The sequence below is a fragment of the Narcine bancroftii genome, chromosome 6 (assembly GCF_036971445.1).
Source record: "Narcine bancroftii isolate sNarBan1 chromosome 6, sNarBan1.hap1, whole genome shotgun sequence".
In the NCBI taxonomy this organism is placed as follows: domain Eukaryota; kingdom Metazoa; phylum Chordata; class Chondrichthyes; order Torpediniformes; family Narcinidae; genus Narcine; species Narcine bancroftii.
The window spans coordinates 222,006,675-222,025,583 of record NC_091474.1 but is presented as its reverse complement, the minus strand read 5'-3'; the positions used below and the strand labels follow the sequence as shown (position 1 = coordinate 222,025,583).

At 42.6% G+C, this 18,909-nt stretch overlaps 1 protein-coding gene across 4 annotated transcripts in view; it reads right to left on the bottom strand.

Annotated features, from left to right (window-relative positions):
* The window catches only part of LOC138737046 (uncharacterized), a 320,977-nt gene that overhangs the window by 62,411 nt on the left and 239,657 nt on the right, over positions 1-18,909 (bottom strand). For all 4 annotated transcript variants that reach the window (XM_069887474.1, XM_069887475.1, XM_069887477.1 and 1 more), the window contains 5 exons: positions 13,347-13,473; positions 12,514-12,549; positions 10,152-10,303; positions 7,431-7,557; positions 3,309-3,454 (listed from right to left, as the gene is read on the bottom strand). In XM_069887474.1, coding sequence (XP_069743575.1) covers positions 3,309-3,454; positions 7,431-7,557; positions 10,152-10,303; positions 12,514-12,549; positions 13,347-13,473 — 588 coding nt within the window. The remainder of the gene's footprint in view (positions 1-3,308; positions 3,455-7,430; positions 7,558-10,151; positions 10,304-12,513; positions 12,550-13,346; positions 13,474-18,909) is intronic.

The window sequence follows — 18,909 nt, the reverse complement described above, 5'->3', positions numbered from 1 at the left end:
AAGAGCAGCTGGAACTGGAACAGGACAAGCTGGCAAGAAGCCCCAGTTTGGAAGATGGCCTAGTCAAAGCACTTGTGGTTCATGCAAGAGGAGAGGATGGCTGTCTAATGTTTCACTTGGAATAAGGGAAACAAAAAGGAACTCTGTGGTGACCTGAAAGAAAGAGGTTATCATCTGGAGAACCCTGAAAGGGGCAAGTTTCTTCAGCAAGATACTGAAGTGGCTGATGGAAGTACATCAATTGTGGACGTCCTGGAACAACAAATCTCTCTCTGAAAACCGACAAAAACCTTCCTGAGTGGTAAACATTTACCTTTCGAGCACCAAAGCCTGGTGAACTTTATACATGTTAAATTCTGTGCACAGTATAAGAATTGCCTGCAACCAGTAAACTTGGAGAAATGAAAAGTGAGATTGGACTGTGAACCAAGGAACTTTTCTGAACTCACACACACATTACATGCAAGTACGCTTAGAATTAGAAGGGGGTTAAGTTAGGTTAAGTTAATAGCGTTAAGTTAAAGTTTGATTCTATTTTCATGTTTAAAGATAATTAAAAGCAACTTTTGTTTAAGTAACCATTTGTCAGTGAATATCTGTTGCTGCTGGGTTTTGGGGTTCTATGGGGTCGTAACAATAGTCATGGGTTTTAAAGTGTGAAAATAGGGCCTCTGACCTAACGTCTATGCTGGTTTAGTTGCTACCTGAAGTAGTCCCATTTGCCTACATCTGGTCCATATACCTCTAATCCTTTCCTATCCAGGTACCTGTTCAAATGTTTTAAATGTAATTGTGCTACTTCCACCATTTCCTCTGGCAGCTTTATCCACATATTTACTCATCAATATTAAAAATGTCTCTCAGGTCCCTTTGAAACTTTTCTGGGTACCTTCAAACCTTATAGACTGACTATTCATCTTTTTCACCTCTAGGTTCACCCCTCAGCTTCCCATGATCCAGATAAAAAAGCTCCAGTTTATTCTCATATCTGAAATGCTCCAGTCCTGGAATCAACCTCACGATATTCTAATTTTGTTGTCTCCTTCCCCCCCCCCCACAAAAAATTCCTCTAACAAAAAAAAAACCAAGGAGGCCATAGTTGAAGGTTGGGTAGGTCACATTTATGGAGATATAACTAGTTAATACACGTCTTATAGCACCCTGTGTAAGGTCACTCATCTGGATGCTACTGGTACCATGTAACCTGTCACATGGTTGGGTGGTCAGCAACTAAACCCGTTTCTCCAACAGGCTTGTCTGGTGTGGAAGGTGGCTAGTCACCCTGCAGGATAAAAAACAAGACCTGTCAAAGGGCGGGCAAACCCTCTTGTAGGGTCAACGGTCATCTAGCAAACACATGCCGTGAAGAGCAGAAATGGCATCCCTTGCATCAAAGTTTAGTCTGGCCAATCATTATAACAGAACTTTCCCCAGCCATCTTGGACTTCACCATGACATTGGATCCAGGAGGGAATGTCAAGTGGATGGGTCTGGACCTGTGCAATCCACTACTCATTTAAATTTATTCATGCACACATTGTTCCTTTCTGAGGAGCGGGGTATCCTCATATCAAACCCCACAAACTGACTGAAATGAACCATCATCATCCTATGGGATGAATAGCCAGAAGATGGCACCATGGAAAAAGACAATGACTTAGTTTGAGATTAGACCTTTGCTTAATCATTGCAGAGCATTGAATCCTTCTCTAATCAATTTTTCGTCTCACCTATTAGCGTATTGCAACCAATAAGATTAAAAATGTACTCTACTTTGAACACTTCATTGCTTACCATGAAGTGGTACTTATTTGCAGATATGGAAGCAAGATCCAATTCTAAGCATCTCAGTCAGTTTCAGGGACAAGAGGCTTTCTGCTTGGTTTGCTACTTACTGTTACGAACCAACAAGCCCTAGCTAGTACTAACACAGGAACAGCAATGGAAGATTCATCAGAGAATGGTAAATTCAAAATAATAGTTTTTATTAAACTATTAATTAACATTTCTTATCTCTAAATTTACTCCCACTATGTGCAAATGTAAACGTGTGTGTGTATTCAAGTCCAAAACCATTACAGTTTAAACTTGATTCTGAAAAAGTCAATTTTAAAGCCCAGTTTCAAATATCTTGTTGATTTCAGGATCCTTTTAAAAATCATAGTTCAGAAGTAATTAGGGAAGCACCTTTAAACATTTTTTAGATCTCTTGAAATTCGAGTCTCTTGAGAGATATTCTTCAAACTGGAGCGACCATCTTCTGGGCACAAATGATGCTGCCTCTCTTTTCTTAAAAGAGCAGTCCTGTCTTTCCAGGATGTCAATCTTAAGATCTTGTGTCTTCAGTGTTTTCATCCATGATGAGCCTACATTCTTCATTTTCAAAAGAGCAGTCAGAAATTGGTCTCCCTTTTGAAATCCACTTTTTCTGTATTCCACTTTTATTAGGAGTAACACCTATTCCAGTTACTGTAATTCAACCCTGTCTTTCACAAGGGTCCAACTCGTGTTTGTCCCACAGGGTCTCGAGTTCTGAACTGATTCAAAATGTCTGAATTTGCCAATATAGTTCAAAATCATGTGACACTGCATCATCAACGAGATGATCTCAATTCTTGGAAACCATGTACTGGAATCTTAACAGTTTTAGTTTAATTTCTGCAAAACCTCTTGCCTTTTCTGAAACCACTCCCTATCAATAACAACCTTGGACATAATCTCTGTGTTTTTGTTTAAAACAGATAGCTTCCTTTAGTAGTTATCATTGAGTACCTAGATACTTCCGTTTTTTAATAAAGCAAACACTCCATTGTTCTTGAATCAATTAAAATCCACTTCAGTTCCATTAGCTCCACCTTTCTAAACATCATGACTTCGAAAAATTACATCACTTATGAATGTATTGTATAGGTGTGTATTACCCTGTACCAGCCCATAATTCCCTCACTAGATATATATTTAACTCTATAAATTACTTTACTCAGACATTTTATATGAGGTATAGCTTAACATTAACCAAAATATTAATACAGATCCATTACATTAGGTTTTTAAAAACCTATAGTTAATGGTTATTTCATTAATTTATGTAATGCAAATATCTTACACAACCTCAGAACTCTTTAGAGTCAATTAAGAATTTTTAAAATATTTTGTACTGTATTTTAAAAATATATTTTGTAATGTCTAATTGACTTGCTGAAATCATTACAGTGAAATTATCAAATTGAATTGACTACTTAATTTTTTTTTGTTGGTGAGGAAAAGTTGACCCTCTGACTATTTAAATATGCTTAAGTTATACTTACGTCCCACTGAGCACATTTATAGACATGGCCCTCAATCTGTGAACAGTTTCCTCCAAGACAGCGACAGGCCCAATTACTTCAATGCTTCCACTCCTTTCACAAAAGTTTGCTTCATTGTATATTATCATGGCTGGATTTGATAGGTCCTGTGTATTAAATAATTTAAAAAATGCAACAGAACATTGCTTGACTGGATAAAGAACATTGTTTCCATATGAACAATAAATCAAAAATAAGAGAGAACAAGAAAAAAGCATGTGTGTGGCGGCTCACCACAAGGCAGGCGAACCGGCCCCGCTTGTAATCCACGTGGCAGGGCTGCCGGCCAAAATGGCACCATCAGGGGTTTCCCTTCCTTCCAGCTTGGGGACCACATGACGCCCGGGTGACGTCAGCGCCCTCCAGCGCGGTTCTCAGCCAGCTCCGGGATGGGAGTATAAATGCAGCCCAGCAGCCTGCAATAAACGAATCTGCTCACTGAGCTCAACCTGTCTGGTTGCGTGTGTTTATTGCAGGAGAAGTGTAGCCGCCGCTACATGTGCAACATTTGCTGGTTATATTTTAAAAAGTAGACATTTCAAACCCACCTTCTGTGCATTTGAAACCCAACAGTGATTCATGATTAAGCAATGCATCAATTTTATAATCATTATCTTTATTTTTAAAGATCTCCATATCCTCAACTCTGCCTTTTTCTATTACTTTGCCAGCCTCAATCCTTCAAGATTTTTCATTCCTTAGGTCTTTGAATTAAATTGCTGAACCACTGGCCTTCAACTGCAGTGTCTCAAGTCCTGGAATTCTCACTCTACCTTCCTTCCCACCTTTATGATACTCTAACATCTACCAAGGCTGACTTTGGTAATCTGCCATAATATCTACTCAGATTTTGATAAAGTTCTAGTAAAGCATCTTGGGACATTCAGTACATCAGCAAAATTACACCAATCTCATCTTCCTGCATGCGGTCTATACTTCTACATTCCTTACTTGTTTGGATGTCTGTCTAAATGCTTTTCAAACATTGCCATCATCACTTCCCCTGGAAGGGCATAGGGACATAGCATTGCATAAATAAAACACCCATCTTGTAATCTCCTTCGGTCCAGTCCCTTCCCACCTCCAACCAGGGCACCTCATATCACTTCAACAACTTTCCGTTTCCTGTGCTGCACTGCTTTATTTTCACTTTTGGTGTCCAGTCCCTATACACTCCATGAAAAAAAGACTTCACAGTTCTCTATCTCTTCCTCAATAACAGACTTAACCAGTTGGCCTCCATCACCACCCTCCTCAGGTATAAATTGTATTATTAGATTCTCCTTTGGCTTATCCCACTTGTTCAAAGGCAAAGATATAACCATGGGTATATGCATGGGTCAAAATCTGCCTTTCTTTTCATTTGATACGTAGAGCAAACTAAGCTGCAAGCCTTCACAGGCAAGGTTCCTTAACCTTTCCTCTATTAGATTGACTACATTCGTGCTGTCTCCTGCACCCATGACAAGCTCGTCAACTTTATCTACTTTGCTGCCAACTTCCACCATAATCTCAAATTCACTTGGTCCATCTCTGGTATCCCTCTCCTCTTTCTGGATTTCTGTCTCTATTTTGGCAGATAAACTACTACAGACATCTTTTATAGACCCATAATGACTTTGAATACTCCTCTTCCCCCGCAAGGATTCTATTCAAATCTATCTCCATCGCATCTACTCCCAGGGAGAGGCCTTCCACTCCAGGATATCCAAGATATCTGGAGTCATCCTCTTACAGAAAATGTGGCTACCCTTTTACTGCTATGAATTTAGCCCTCACCTGCATATCCTCCATTTCCTGCACATGGTACTCCTCGACCTTGCCTACCACCCACCAGCGTTCACTTCCAATATATTATTTTATGAAATTTCTGACACCCAAAATGAGATCCCATCACCACACATCTTTCCCTCCCCTGTCCACTTTCCACAAGGATCACTCTCTCTACAACCTCATTCATTCATCCCCTCACATCAATTGTCATCTTGGGACCTACCCCTACAACCCCAAGTGTTACATTTGCAATTATACCTCCACCACCATTTGGGGCCTCAAACGGTTATTCCAAATTAAGGAACACTTCACATGAATCTGTAGGGGCCATTTACTGCATCCAATACTCCCCCATACATTGGTGAGACTGAATGCAGACTGGGAACAATCTGAACGAGGGTGTCGTAGAAGGAGTGATCCTCGTGGAAAGTGGACAGGGGAGGGAAAGATGTGTGGTGATGGGATCTCATTTTAGGTGTCAGAAATTTCATAAAATATATTGGACATGAATGCAGGTGGGGTGGTAGGCAAGGTCAAGGAGTACCTTGTCCTTGGGTAGGGGGGCAGATGTGCAGGAAATGAAGGATATGCAGGTGAGGGCTAAATTCATAGCAGTAAAAGGGTAGCCACGTTTTCAGTAAGAGGATGACTCCAGATATCTTGGATATCTTGGAGTGGAAGGCCTCTCCCTGGGAGTAGATGTGATGGAGATAGATTTGAGAGAATAGAATCCTTGCGGGGGAAGAGGAGTATTCAAAGTCATTATGGGTTTATAAAAGATGTCTGTAGATAGTTTTCTCTGTCTGTTGCAACAGCAAGGATCTCCCAAAGGCCAACCATTTGAATGCCACACATCATTTCCACACTGACATGTCTGTCCATGGCCTCATGTACTGCCTAAGTAAGGCCATCTGCAAATTGGAGGAACAACAACTTGAACTCAGTTTCTGCAGTCTCCCACCAGACACCATTAATGACTTCTCTAATTTCCGTTAACCCCTTCCCCTGGTCTTTTTCTTCCCTTATCCTTCTGTCTCCCTTCCTCCTGCTCCCCCACCCCTTCCCTTTGTTCTATCAGCCCTCAGCCCTCTCCCCATCACTTCTCAGCTTCTTTCTCTTCTATCTTCCCACCTGTATCCATCCCTTTCCTTCGTTCTATTAGCCGGTGCTCTTCCTGCTTCCCTTTCCTCCCTTACTTTTTTATTCAGTTGTTGGCCTGATTTTTGACAAAGGATTCAGGCCCAAACCATCATCTGCCCTTTTACTTCCAATAAATGCTATGACCTGGTGAGTTTCTCCAGCACTTTGATGGACTGCACTAGAACTCAGCATCTGCAGATTTTCTAGTTTGCTCTCACCTTGTAAATCTCCTCTAGGCTTCCCCACCACCCCCACTCCCCTAACATTTTAAACCTGTGTCCTCTTGTATTTGGCATTTCCACCATGGAAAAAAGACGACTGACCCTGAATGCCTCTTTTTTTTTAAAAAAAAAATAAACTTTTTTTCAAGTCTCCCCTCAGCCTCTGATACTCCAGAGAAAACAATTCAAGTCTACCTAATCTCTCCTTATAGCTAGTAATCTCTAACTCGTGTAACATTCTGGCAAACCTTTTCTGTACGCTCTGAAAAAGCTCCACATCCTTCCTGTAAAGCAGCGACTAGAACTGCACACGACATTCCAAATGTGGCCTAACCAAAAAGTTTGTGCAGCTGCTGCAATACGACATCCCATCTTCTTGATGCACCTTTACACTTTTTTAACGACATATATTTGAGTTACCACTTTCGGGGAGCTACTGACTGCAGCCCAAGATCATTCTATACATTGTCTGACTGGCTTAATGCAACCTAGATTGTATACCTAAAATGGATGAGAGGGGGGGGGTGGGGGGGTGGCTTGGGAGGAGGGGTGGGGGGAGAAAAAGTCACTGTATATGTGTGAAAAAGTGTATATCATGGCTAATGTGATTTATGGTGTAAAAAAAAAATGCATTTTATTTAAGGAGAATTAGGTCCACGTGACCCAAACTGTCCACACCAACTAAAATGCCCCATCTCCCTCCAAACCTGCTCTTTCATGTCTCCGTCCAAATATTTCTAAACATTGCAACACTACTTGCCTCAAACACTCCCACAGCAGCTTATTCCATAACCCCACCACCCTCTATGTAAAAGATTATCCTCTTAGGTTCCTATCAAATCTCACCCCTCAACTTAAATCAACGTCCTGTGGTTACAGATTCTCCTACTCTGGGCAAAGTATGTACAGTATATACACAATTATATAATTTCAAACAAAGAGTACTCACAACTTGGACAAACCGCAATGACTGAAGGTTTTCATTGTAGCCTCCCCATTCATTCCACGTTTGATACTCCCCTTCCTCAAGTGCATACTGATGACCTTGAAACCCTGGTTTCTCATAACCAACCCAGCTAGGAGAAATTCAAAGCACAGGTCAAAAGCTGAATTGCTCACTTATCTGCAGGTACTACTGAAAAAAAATTATACAAATTGAAGAAACTGTTCCTGCCAAATGTTAAGTTCAATTATAGCAGAAAATATGTGTGCCAATTATATAATTAATAAAGCAGGAGAAAGGAAGATTGTCTGACTGCCTGTCAAGTCAGCACTTACTGGATCTTTCACTTTTACTTGATGCATTCATATCTATATTTGGAGACACTTCTAAATGTTATTTTGGATTCAAAACATAAAATGTGACATCTATACGTGAACACTTGGGCTTAGCAGGAACATTTCCTTCGTGCTTCACAATTTTGTATCATCGTACCAAGGTAACAAACTAATATGCAAATGTACTTATCCATGGGGATTGATGTTGGTCAATTAGTTATCATTTACATTTTTTTCATCAGTATTCACTCAGGAAACAGGCACAGAGGCATGGGAAGTGAGGAAAACAAGCAGTGAGGTCATGGAACCTATAGAGATTAAAGAGGAGGATGTGCTTTCTGTCTTAAAGAAAATAAGGGTGGATAAATCCCAGGGCCTGGATATTCACCCAGGCCTTGTGGGAGACTAAAGGCTCTGACAGAAATATTTAATATGTCCTTGGCCATGGGTGTGGTGCCAGAAGACTGGAGATTATTCCATTGTTTAAAAAAAAAAGCTACAAAAGTAATCCTAGAAATTATAGGCCGGTAAGCCTGATGTCAGTTGTAGGTAAATTATTGAAGGTGTTCTAAGAAATTGGATGTACAATTATTTGGATAGCCATGGACTGATTAAGGGTAATCAACATGGCTTTGTGCGTGGTAAGTAGTGTTTAACCAACCTGGTAGAGGTTTTTTTTGAAGAGGTTTACAAGAATGTTGACAAAGGAAATGCTGTGGATGTTGTCTACGTGGACTTTAGTAAGGTCTTTGACAAGGTCCCATATGGGAGGTTAGTCAGAAAGGTTCCGACACTAGGCATTCATGATGAAGTAGTCAACTGGCTGGATGGAAGAAGCCAGAGAGCAGTAGTGGATGATTGCTTCTCCCTCTGGAGGCCTGCGACTAGTGGTGTGCCTCAGGGAATCAGTGCTAGGACCATTGTTGTTTGTCGTCTACGTGAATGATCCAGATGATAATGTGGTAAATTGGATCAGGAAGTTTGAAAATGACACAAAAGCCACTTTCACACTTGCATCCCATTAAATCGGCCGTTCAGTGTCCCAGAATAGGAATGGGGGTTTGGCCTTTCACACTAGACCACCCAACTGGGACATCGATTACTTTCACACTTGCAAGGGTCTATCCCCGGCATTTGGTCTGTTCTACCTTTAATTGAAAGTGCCTGCATGACGTGGCACACAAAAGAGAGAAGTGATTGCCCATTTCACACTTGCCTGATCTCAACAATGGCGTCTGCAGTCGCTGGGAATTGTATTAGCGGTCGAGGCCGTCAATCCCTGGCTTGAGGTGATGTCATCTGACGCCGGCATTGAGCAGATTTTGCTTTCACACTTGCCATTTTAAAGACTGATTGGCGTTTGATTCCTGGGATCAATGGCAATTGTGAAAGGGGCTTAAGACTGGAGGTGTTGTGGACAGCGAAAAATGTTTTCAAAGCTTCCAGCTTTGAACCAGCTGGAAAAGTGGGCTGAGTAAAGGCAGATGGAATTTAATGCAGACAAGTGTGAGGTGTTGCATTTTGGAAGGACAAACAATAAAAAAAAGACATAAATGGTAAATGGTAAGGTAATGAAGAGTGTGGTAGAATAGAGGGATATGGGAGATCAGATACATAACTCCCTGAAAGTGGTCTCCCAGGTGGATAGGGCTGAAAAGAGAGCTTTTGGCATATTGGCCTTCATAAATCAAAGTATAAAGTACAGGAGTTGGGATGCTATGGTAAGTTGTATAAGACATTGGTGAAACCAAATTTAGAGTATTGTGTGTAGTTTTGGTCACCTATCTGCAGGAAAGTTATCAATAAGATGGAAAGAGTGCAGAGAAGATTTACTAGAATGTTGCCTGGACTTCAGGAACTGAGTCACAGTTAAGGGCTTCATTCCCTGGAGTGAAGAAGAATAAGTGGAGATTTGATAGAGGTATTTTAAATTATGAGGGGGACAGATAGAGTAAATGGTGATAGGTTTTTTTCCACTGAGGGTAGGTGAGATACAAACCAGAGGACATGGGTAAAGAGTAAAAGGCGAAAAGTTTAGGGGGAACATCTGTTCAAACTCCTGAATAGCTTATAACTATTACTTAATCAAATAATGTCTACAATGAGCATATTCTATTTCAAGTCAACAACCTTTTAGCTAATAATACTAGATCAAAGAGAAAGCTACTGGAAAATTTGGTACACTTACTCCCCTATCCATAAATGAAATTAAGCATCTGGTGCAATGTTCATACCACATTAGAAAAATGAACAAGGGCAATATTTCTATTTATTTTGGTTTAATTAGTAGTTCTACAAAACATGAAATTCAAATAAATTTTTCCACGTGACAGCGCGGATCAAGCTGCAACAAAATCCATAACATATTTAATTCCAGCCTATATGTACTTACAATCCTCCCAAAACTTTCATTGATCCAATATTTGTAAATGGATAAGGGTGCGTGGGGTACAAAGATGATATTACTTCTGCAGTGAAGCTGAAGATGTCCATTTTAACTTCCAGTTGTTCACCTTCGAAGAATGGTTTTTCATATACAATAACCTGCAATAACAAAATGGAATTTAAAAAAATCCTCGTATCTCAGCCTTTTAACTAAATTAACAACAAATTGCAAGAGCAAGAGTAGGCCATTCAGCACCTCAAGTCCATTCTACCATTCAATATGATCAACTGACTTCATTACCCAATTTTTGCTTTCTATGTCTCTTGATCCTTTACCAAGAGTGACATCCAACTTCTTTATTAATATATCTATTATATAGCCTTCAATAGAAACTTTGAGCAAAAGATTTTTACTGCCAAGAGAATATAAAGCAGGGGTGTCAAACTCAAATTCACGGAGGGCCAAAATTAAAAACTTGGACTAAGTCGAGGGCCGAACTAAATATTTATTGAAATTTTCAACTACATCTGCATGTTTTCTCTTCTTTCAACATATGTAATGTTAAACTTTAGGATATAACTTTAGGATGATAATGTTACAGGTCAGGAGTAGGTAGCTCAAGTTCACCCTTTGCTTGACCTGAGGGAAACATATTTGGACCCTGTGGAGATGTAGTCAGCAATCACAGGCTGTGTCCATTTTGGCCTGCATCAGGACTCAGCATTTCCTGCTCACTCCTCAGGCTCTAGGCCTTTATTCACCTTCGACCCACCATCCCCCTACCTGACCAGTCCTTTACCCAACCTCTACTCACCCCTCACTCCACTCGCTCTGCCTCTACCCACCCCATCCTATACACGCCCCTCTACTGCCTCTCCCCTCAACCTGTTCCTCCCTCTACCCATCTCTCACCCTCTAATCACCCCTCCCCTACTCGCCCTGCCCCTCCCCTTTTACCTCTTCCCTATCCACCCCTCCTTCTACTCATCCCTCCCTCTAACTCCCCCTCGCACCACCATAACTTCCCCTGCCCATTACTCCTCACCTACACCCTCTGCCCACCCCTGCTTACCCACCCACTCAGGCCCAGCGCGCTGCCGATCAGCCTTTGCGGACAGCCACCATCTCTCTTCACGTGCAGGGCCGAACCAGTCGTCCCTGGGGTCCGCGCGGGTGCAAGCACTGAAGGCCGTGGCGACCGGGAGAAGTGCGCTCGCGCTGTGGAAGGGCCGTCCAGTGCCAGTCGCGCGGGGCTCGCGCTGCCCAGGGGCCGTGCGCAGCCTGCCATGCCCGTCGCGCCGACAGGAAATCATAGGCGCTCACCCATCCGCCGCACCGCTCGACAAGTGGGAGAAGTGACTGGTTGTGCGGGGAGCCTTCCAACCGGCTTGCCGGCTGATGACATCGACAGACTTCTCGTGTTACAATTTCTCGTGTTACAATGGGGAAGGATGTGCAATGAAGGGGGAGAATGGTGGGGGTGACATTATCAAAAAACAGCATCGGCTCTCGCTGCAGGGCGGGCCATCTCTAATACATTTTTGAAATGATCTTGCGGGCCAAATATAATTATATCTTGGCCCGCGGGCCAGAGTTTGACATGTGTGATATAAAGGGTGAAGGCTGTTCTCTGCTGTACAACCGGCATTGTCCTTTGTTTTTAAACATGTTTCAGGAGCCAATGTGATACATTGGTTACGAAGAACTAGGATCATATTTTAGAAAAAAAATTACAATTTGGACCTGCCAATATTTTTTTTTAATTCACCAAACTGAAATAAATCAGTCAACGTTCCAGTGTCCTCAGCCAATAATCCATGAGGTAGGGAAGTGAAAATAAAAAAGATTGCAAATGTTGGAAATTTAAAATGAAAGAAAAATTGCTGGAAACACATTGCATTTGTGGGGGGGGGGACGAGTTAATGTTTCAGATTAACTGACCAATCCTCGTGCAGCTGGTAGCAGCTGTGTCTGCAAAAAAAAAAAAAATTGCAAGTGCTCTGACATGGGATCAGTGTGTCAAGATCACCAAGATGGGACAGATTGAATCATCGTATCTGTAACAATAGGAAAAGAAATGGATGGGATACAAAGCTCGGTGGCTAAGAAGCCTGGAAAGAGTCACTGTAAATGTGTGAAAAAGAAAAAGTGTATAATCATGGCTATTGTGATTTATGGTGTGAAAAATAAAAAATTTAAAAAAAAAGAGTTTGGGATTAAGGCCAGATAGAAGATAACAGGAAGGGCACAGATACTGTGGAAACATCATATAAAAATGAATGAAAGAAGATATTTTTACTTAGTTCAAATAATAAGCTATTGCAAATAACTGGAATATTGTTAAAGAAAAATGGCAGAAAATTCTTACCCTGTGATCATGAAGTTTTTCAACTTTCAATGTACCCTGCAAAAACAAAATGTTTTTTTAAAATATTTTTCTTCTCTGATAAAAAGACAACAACTTCATAAAAAGGCACTTTTAAATGATGAATTAATGGAACCGTGAATGGTTATTTGAAAGGACTGACTTTGTCAAAGAAATGTTTGAGAACTAAAGTCAAAAGTTGCAATGATCAAATATCAAATATGACCATTTGCAGAAGGAAAGATGATCGAACTTTTAATTAACCAATACAAATATCATTGATTTTCCTTGCAAGAAAAGAAGCATAAGGCAGCAGTCAGATATCAATTTCATTGATAAGGCAGTATTGACTTGCGCAACAGGCAATTAAAGTAGGGAAGCTTTCCTTCCATTCACTCAAAAGGTATATTTGTATTCATCATCTGGTCACCCATAATAAACCATAAGGAGCAATGAGAGAAACCTTCGCTCTCTTCCCAGCAGAGAAAGTGATAGGGAGGTGGAAAATGTGCAACCCTCTAGAAGGCACAATTTTTAAGGAGGGAAACCTAACGGCAATGGGGGGAAAAGGGAAACTCGTTTCAACTCTGTCGACTCAACTGGTAAATAGTACATGTGAATGGCAAATAGATTCATTTAAGCATTAGAACACTCTCATCTATCAAGTTGAAATAGCCCCTACAGAAATCAACCAATCAAATCTCAGGCTTTTAAATGCAACACTTGATAGAATATCACCTCGTTTAGGCCATTTGTCTTTATTCTGATAATTTTGCATTGATTTAAAATATTCATAAGGAAATTTCTTTGAACACGTCAGAGGATATTTTTCATACCATTTTCATCGGTTTCAGTGAGCTAATGTATGGGTCCGTTGCTTCCCAAGATTCAGGACGTGGATACTGTCCAACTTCCACAATGTAAGAATTTCCTTGATAAAAGGGCTCTTCAAAGAGCAGCCAACTGCAAAACAAATGAAAACCCATCAGAGTCAGGTGACAGCTCTTCAATAAATGAAAAATATTAAAAATACTGAAAATAAGCAGAAGCAATTTTGACTGGAATAAAGCAATGCTACAATACAAATCATCTGATTTTTCTGTGACAGGTTTATTGTCACATGTACCAAAATGCAGTGATAGAGGCTGTTTTGTGAGCAAGACAGTATAAAAGCGCAGTTACAGAGAGAGATCAGTGGTGTGGGGCAAAGTCAACATAATCTTTTAATTTTGAAATTCATCAGGAGTCTGATAATAGCAGGAAAGAAGCTGTTGTGGCAGCGCACATCGGGCACTCAGCCTGCTGGTAGACACCAAAGCCAAACGCCCGGTGCATGCCTGGACTTTCCAAACTGTCCTGCTCAAGGTTACCATCACCCACGGCCCAAGCGTGGCTGCAGTGAGCACCCCTAAAGACAAGTACAGCCACATCCTGAGCGAATTCCTGGCTATTCTCTGACCACAGTTCACTTCCACCATGCCACAATACTGGGTGCTGCACCACATACCGACCAAGGATGCCCATTCCTCGCCAAAGTCTGGAGGCTGCGCCCAGGCGAGCTGCAGTTGGCCGAAGAGAAATTTTCTCGGATGCAGGAGTTGGGTATAATCCGCAGATCTGACAGCCCGTGGGCTTCCCCATGACACATGGTCCCCAAATCATCGGGCAGTTGGCGGCCTTGTGGGGACTACTGCCGCCTTAATGATGCCACCACGCACGACCGCTACCCAATTCCCCACAATCAGGACTTCACAACGCGAAGGTGTTCTCCAAGGTTAACTTGGTACATGGCTATCATCAAATCCCAGTCCACCCTGACGACATCGGCAGAACGGCCATTATCACCCATTTCATGCCTTTTGGTCTCAAAGATGCGGCACAAACCTTCTAGCGCTTGATGGATGCAGTGGGCAGACTTGGACTTTGTGTTCATCTACCTGGACGACGTTCTCATTGCTAGCAGGGACCACGTGGAACACAAGGCCCACCGACGCAGGCTTTTCACTCACTTGTCAGAATTCAGGCTCATGGTTAACATGGTGAATGTCAGTTTGGGAAGACGTCGTGCAGTTCTAGGGCCACACCATCACTGCGAATAGCGCAACACCATCAGCAGAGGTCACAGTCATACTCCAGTTCACCTGCCCCAACACCCTCAAAGGCCTCCAGGAATTCACCAGGACGTTCAATTTCTACAACCGCTTCATCCCGGAGGCGGCTCGCATGATGAGACCGCTGTTCGCCAATAATATCGACCAAGGACAAGATCCTAGCATGGACAGAGGAGGTCGATGCAGCTTCCAATGCAACACCTTGCTGGTCTATCCCAGATCCGACGTACATGGATGCATCGGCCACAGCCATTGGTGGCGTTCTGGAGCAGTTGGTCGAAGGTCAGTGGAGGCCGCTGGCCTTTTTCAGCCACTACCTGTGCCCTCCCAAACTCAAATACAGTGCGTTCGACAAGGAGCTCCTGACGACCTACCTGCTGATCAGGCACTTTCAGTATTTCCTGGAAGGCAGGATGTTCACAGACCACAAAACCCTAACCCACGCCCTCACCATGGCCAAGGACCCCTAGTCGGCGCACCAAAAGGAAGGCTTCGTTACAGGACCTACAGGACAGGTTAGCCTTGTTTGCGCCCCCCCCCCCCACCCTGGCAACCGGTTGGCCTGCATCCCCAAAGATTTATCTGCCGCAGACTTTGTGTTCGTCCACCGCGACCTGCATCCAGCCCCCCTCCAACAGCCTTACGAAGGCCCGTACAAGGTCCTACGCAACTCTGGTACCTGAAAGAATAATACGAAATCTTATTGAAAAAACATAAATGAATTTTCCCTAATGCAGAGGCATGGTTTCATAACAATGTGTTGTTCAGTTCAGACAGAAATCAATTTGCTCTTGGAGAGGATCATAGAAATTTGGACGTCAATAGCTGTAGAGCCATTTAGTATAGTTAAGAATTTAAAAAAAACTATGACAGAAGTAGACTGCCTAGTCCCTTCAACCAGCACTGCAAATCAATATGATTAGTGCTAATCTGTCCCAGGCCTCAAATTCTCTTCTATGCCAAATCCCCACAGCCCTCAAATCCATAATCCTTTGAAAATGATACTCCCTTCTCTTTAAATAACTCCAGTGAATTAGCCTCTGTCACCCCCAGGATATAGAATTCTGGAGATTCACCACCCTCTTTAAGAAATTCAAAAGTTCTTCAGTTTTAGATGACAATCGTCTTACTTTGTAAACATGTCCTCCCTTTCATCTCTCTCAAACATTTCCAGAAAATCCTATCATATTCTTCTCAAATCCAACTACTTTAGCAGCTTGCACAAGCCATCCATTTCACACAAAGAATCAACCTAGCGAATCTCTCTGGAATCATCTCAAATGCAAGGATATCCTTTGTTTAACTAGGAGTCTAAAACTGTATATATAGCAGAGTGCTCAAGGTGTGGTCACACAAACACCTTTTACAATTGTAATAATACTTCCCAATTTCTACATTTCAATCCCCTTGCGATATGGACCACATGCCATTTGCCTTCCCAAATACTTCATACTACTCCCATGGTGATATATACACAACAACGCCTATATCCCCTGAACTAATTTGCAATCTCATTTATGTAGTTGCTTTTTTGACTTTTTACAGTGGTGTCTGGCCTTCCATTATCACAAATTTAACTCCATTTAATAAGCTCTTGCTCACTCATTTTTTTGTGGTAGAGTTCAAACATCTCCATTGCCACATACCCTCCCCCTAATTGTTGTCATCAAACTCTGATATGTAACACATTGCTTCCTCCTCCGGCTCATTAATATAAACTGTAAATCAATTGAGGGCCATATATTAATCCTTGGGGCACTGCACTAATGACATCTTTAAACAGGAAAAAGACTGACGAGGTACTAGAAATGGCATATGCTGGAATATGGACCAAAAAAAAACTTCTGGAAGAACTCAGTAAGTCAAGCAAGATCAGAGTACATTCATGACATCACATGCAAGGGAGGCAGAATTACCATTTATTGGCAGTGCAAAAACAACAAAACGGATTCGATATACAGATGTAAACAAACTGACTTTGCAATACAGAGAAAAAAATGAAAGCAGGTGAGATTCCTTAAATAAGTTCCTGCTAGAGTTTGTTCTAGAGTCTGATGGTGTTCCTGTAAAGAAAATGGCAGTGCTGCCATAATTTTGATGCCAGTCTTGTGGCACCTATACTTCTTTCCTGATGACAACATTGAGAACAGAGCATGTGCTACGTGGCGTGGATCCTTGATGATTGCTGCTGTTCTCCAACAGGAGTGTTCACTGTTAATGTTCTCAATAGTGGGGAGGGCTTTGCCTGTGATGTCCTGGGTTGTATCCACTACCTTTTGCATGGCTTTAAGTTCAGGGATATAGGTGTCCCCATACCAGCTGATCAGCACATTTTCCACCACATATTTGCCAGGATTTCTAATGAAACTCCAAACTTCTGAGAAATTGGAGGCACTGCTGTGCTTTCTTCATAATGCTATTTGTGTGTTTGATTCAGGAAAGATCCTCCAGGACAGTGACTCTCAAGAACTTAAATTTCTTACCCTCTCCACCTCTGGTTTTCCCTTCCCGAAGTCAACATTCAGCTCCTTGGCTTTGATGACATTAGTTGCTTTCAAATGGTCTTGTAGAATGGGGTTAACTGGGCAATTTTCCCGGTTAGTGCCCCATTCACAAGGCAGCTTGATCAGCGTCATCCAAGGTCAACTGGGTCCCTGCCCTACCTCGGAGGTAGTCAGGGAACCCAATTAAACTTACCCAGGACGCGTTGACTGGCGGCTTAAACAGCAAAATGGCCGAACCAGTTACTCCTGTGATATTAGCACTTATGTCATGGGGAAACCCCGGTTGAAGTGTCTGCAGTGATCGGGGGAGACAGGAGTCACTGCCAGGGCCCAGGGTGGAGAGGAGGGGGGGGTGAGAGGTTGCTGCCATGGGGGGTGAGGGGGTGGTGGAGAAGAAAGAGGTCAATGTCGCGGGGATGGGGCGGGGGGGGGGGGGGAGTGCCACGATCCACGGATGCAGAAGGGTCGGCTACCGTGGGGGAAGATAGGGTAGAGCAATTGATGGTGGGAGGGAGACTGACAGCTGGTGGGGGGGGGGGGGGGTGGTAAGAGACTAGTTTGCATGATGAGTCACTTACTGCATCAATTTACTTTGGCTATCCCCCCCCTCAGCTTAAAAGGTGTTGGAGGCACCTTTGCCCCACTAATCGCACCTGGGTCCCAGGAGGGCAAGGTTGTTATTGGTGCACCATTCAGCCCAGTTTTCAGTCACCCTCTTGAATGCTGACTCGTCTCCCCTTTTTCTACAACCCATTACAGTGTTATCATCAGGGAACGTAGTTAATGTTAACATTGTACTGAGCCATAAATCTTAGACGCGTAACAAGTGGAGCAGGAGTCTAAGATCTGTCGTCCTCTAGTGCTGATGGAGATTGTGGAGGAGATGTTCTTACCAATCCTCACCGAGGAGAGGAAATCCAGGATCCAATTACACAGTGGCATGTTGACTCCTAGGTCTTAGAGTTTGCTGATCAATTTTGAGGGAATGATGGATTAAACACCGAATTGTAGTTGATTAAGAACATCCTGATGTATGCATCTTTGCTGTCCAAGTCTTCCATGGCTTTGTGCAGAGCCAGTGAGACCGCATCTGCCAGAGACCTATTGCTATGTTAAGCAAATTGGAATGGATCAATGTTGTCACTCAGATAGAACCTGATGTGCTTCAACACCAGCCTGTCAATACACTCCACCACTCCTGATGTGTGCGCCACTGGTCGATAGTCATTTAGGCAGGTTATCACACTCTTCTTGGGTATCGGTATGATCGATGCCTTCTTGAAACAGTTGGGTACTACACCCTGCTGGAGTGAGTTGTTGAAAATATCTATGAGTACATCGGCAAGTGGGTCAGCGCAAATTTTTAATACTCAGCCGGGTACTCCAACCGGACTGGATGCCTTCCTCGAATTCATTTTCCTGAAGGCAGCCTGCATGTCATCCTGCGATACAGAGTGAAGAAGATCATAAGGGATACAGGAATGTGCAATGGTGGCTCATTCTTATCGTTGAATTGAGCAGAAGGCATCTGGGAGACAAGCTTTGCCATCTCCAACTGCACCAGATTTGGGTTGGTAGCATGTTATATCTTTTAGACTCTGCCAAAGCATGAAGGATACTTCATGGTTTCCATTTTCTTCCGGAAACTGCACTCCACCTGGAAGATGACTCTCCGAAGGTCACAACTGCTCCTTCTGTACTGATCTGGATCTCCAGACTTAAATGCCTGTGATCTGCCTCTCAGCAGATTCCAGATTTCATTGTTCATCCAGGCCTTCTGAAGG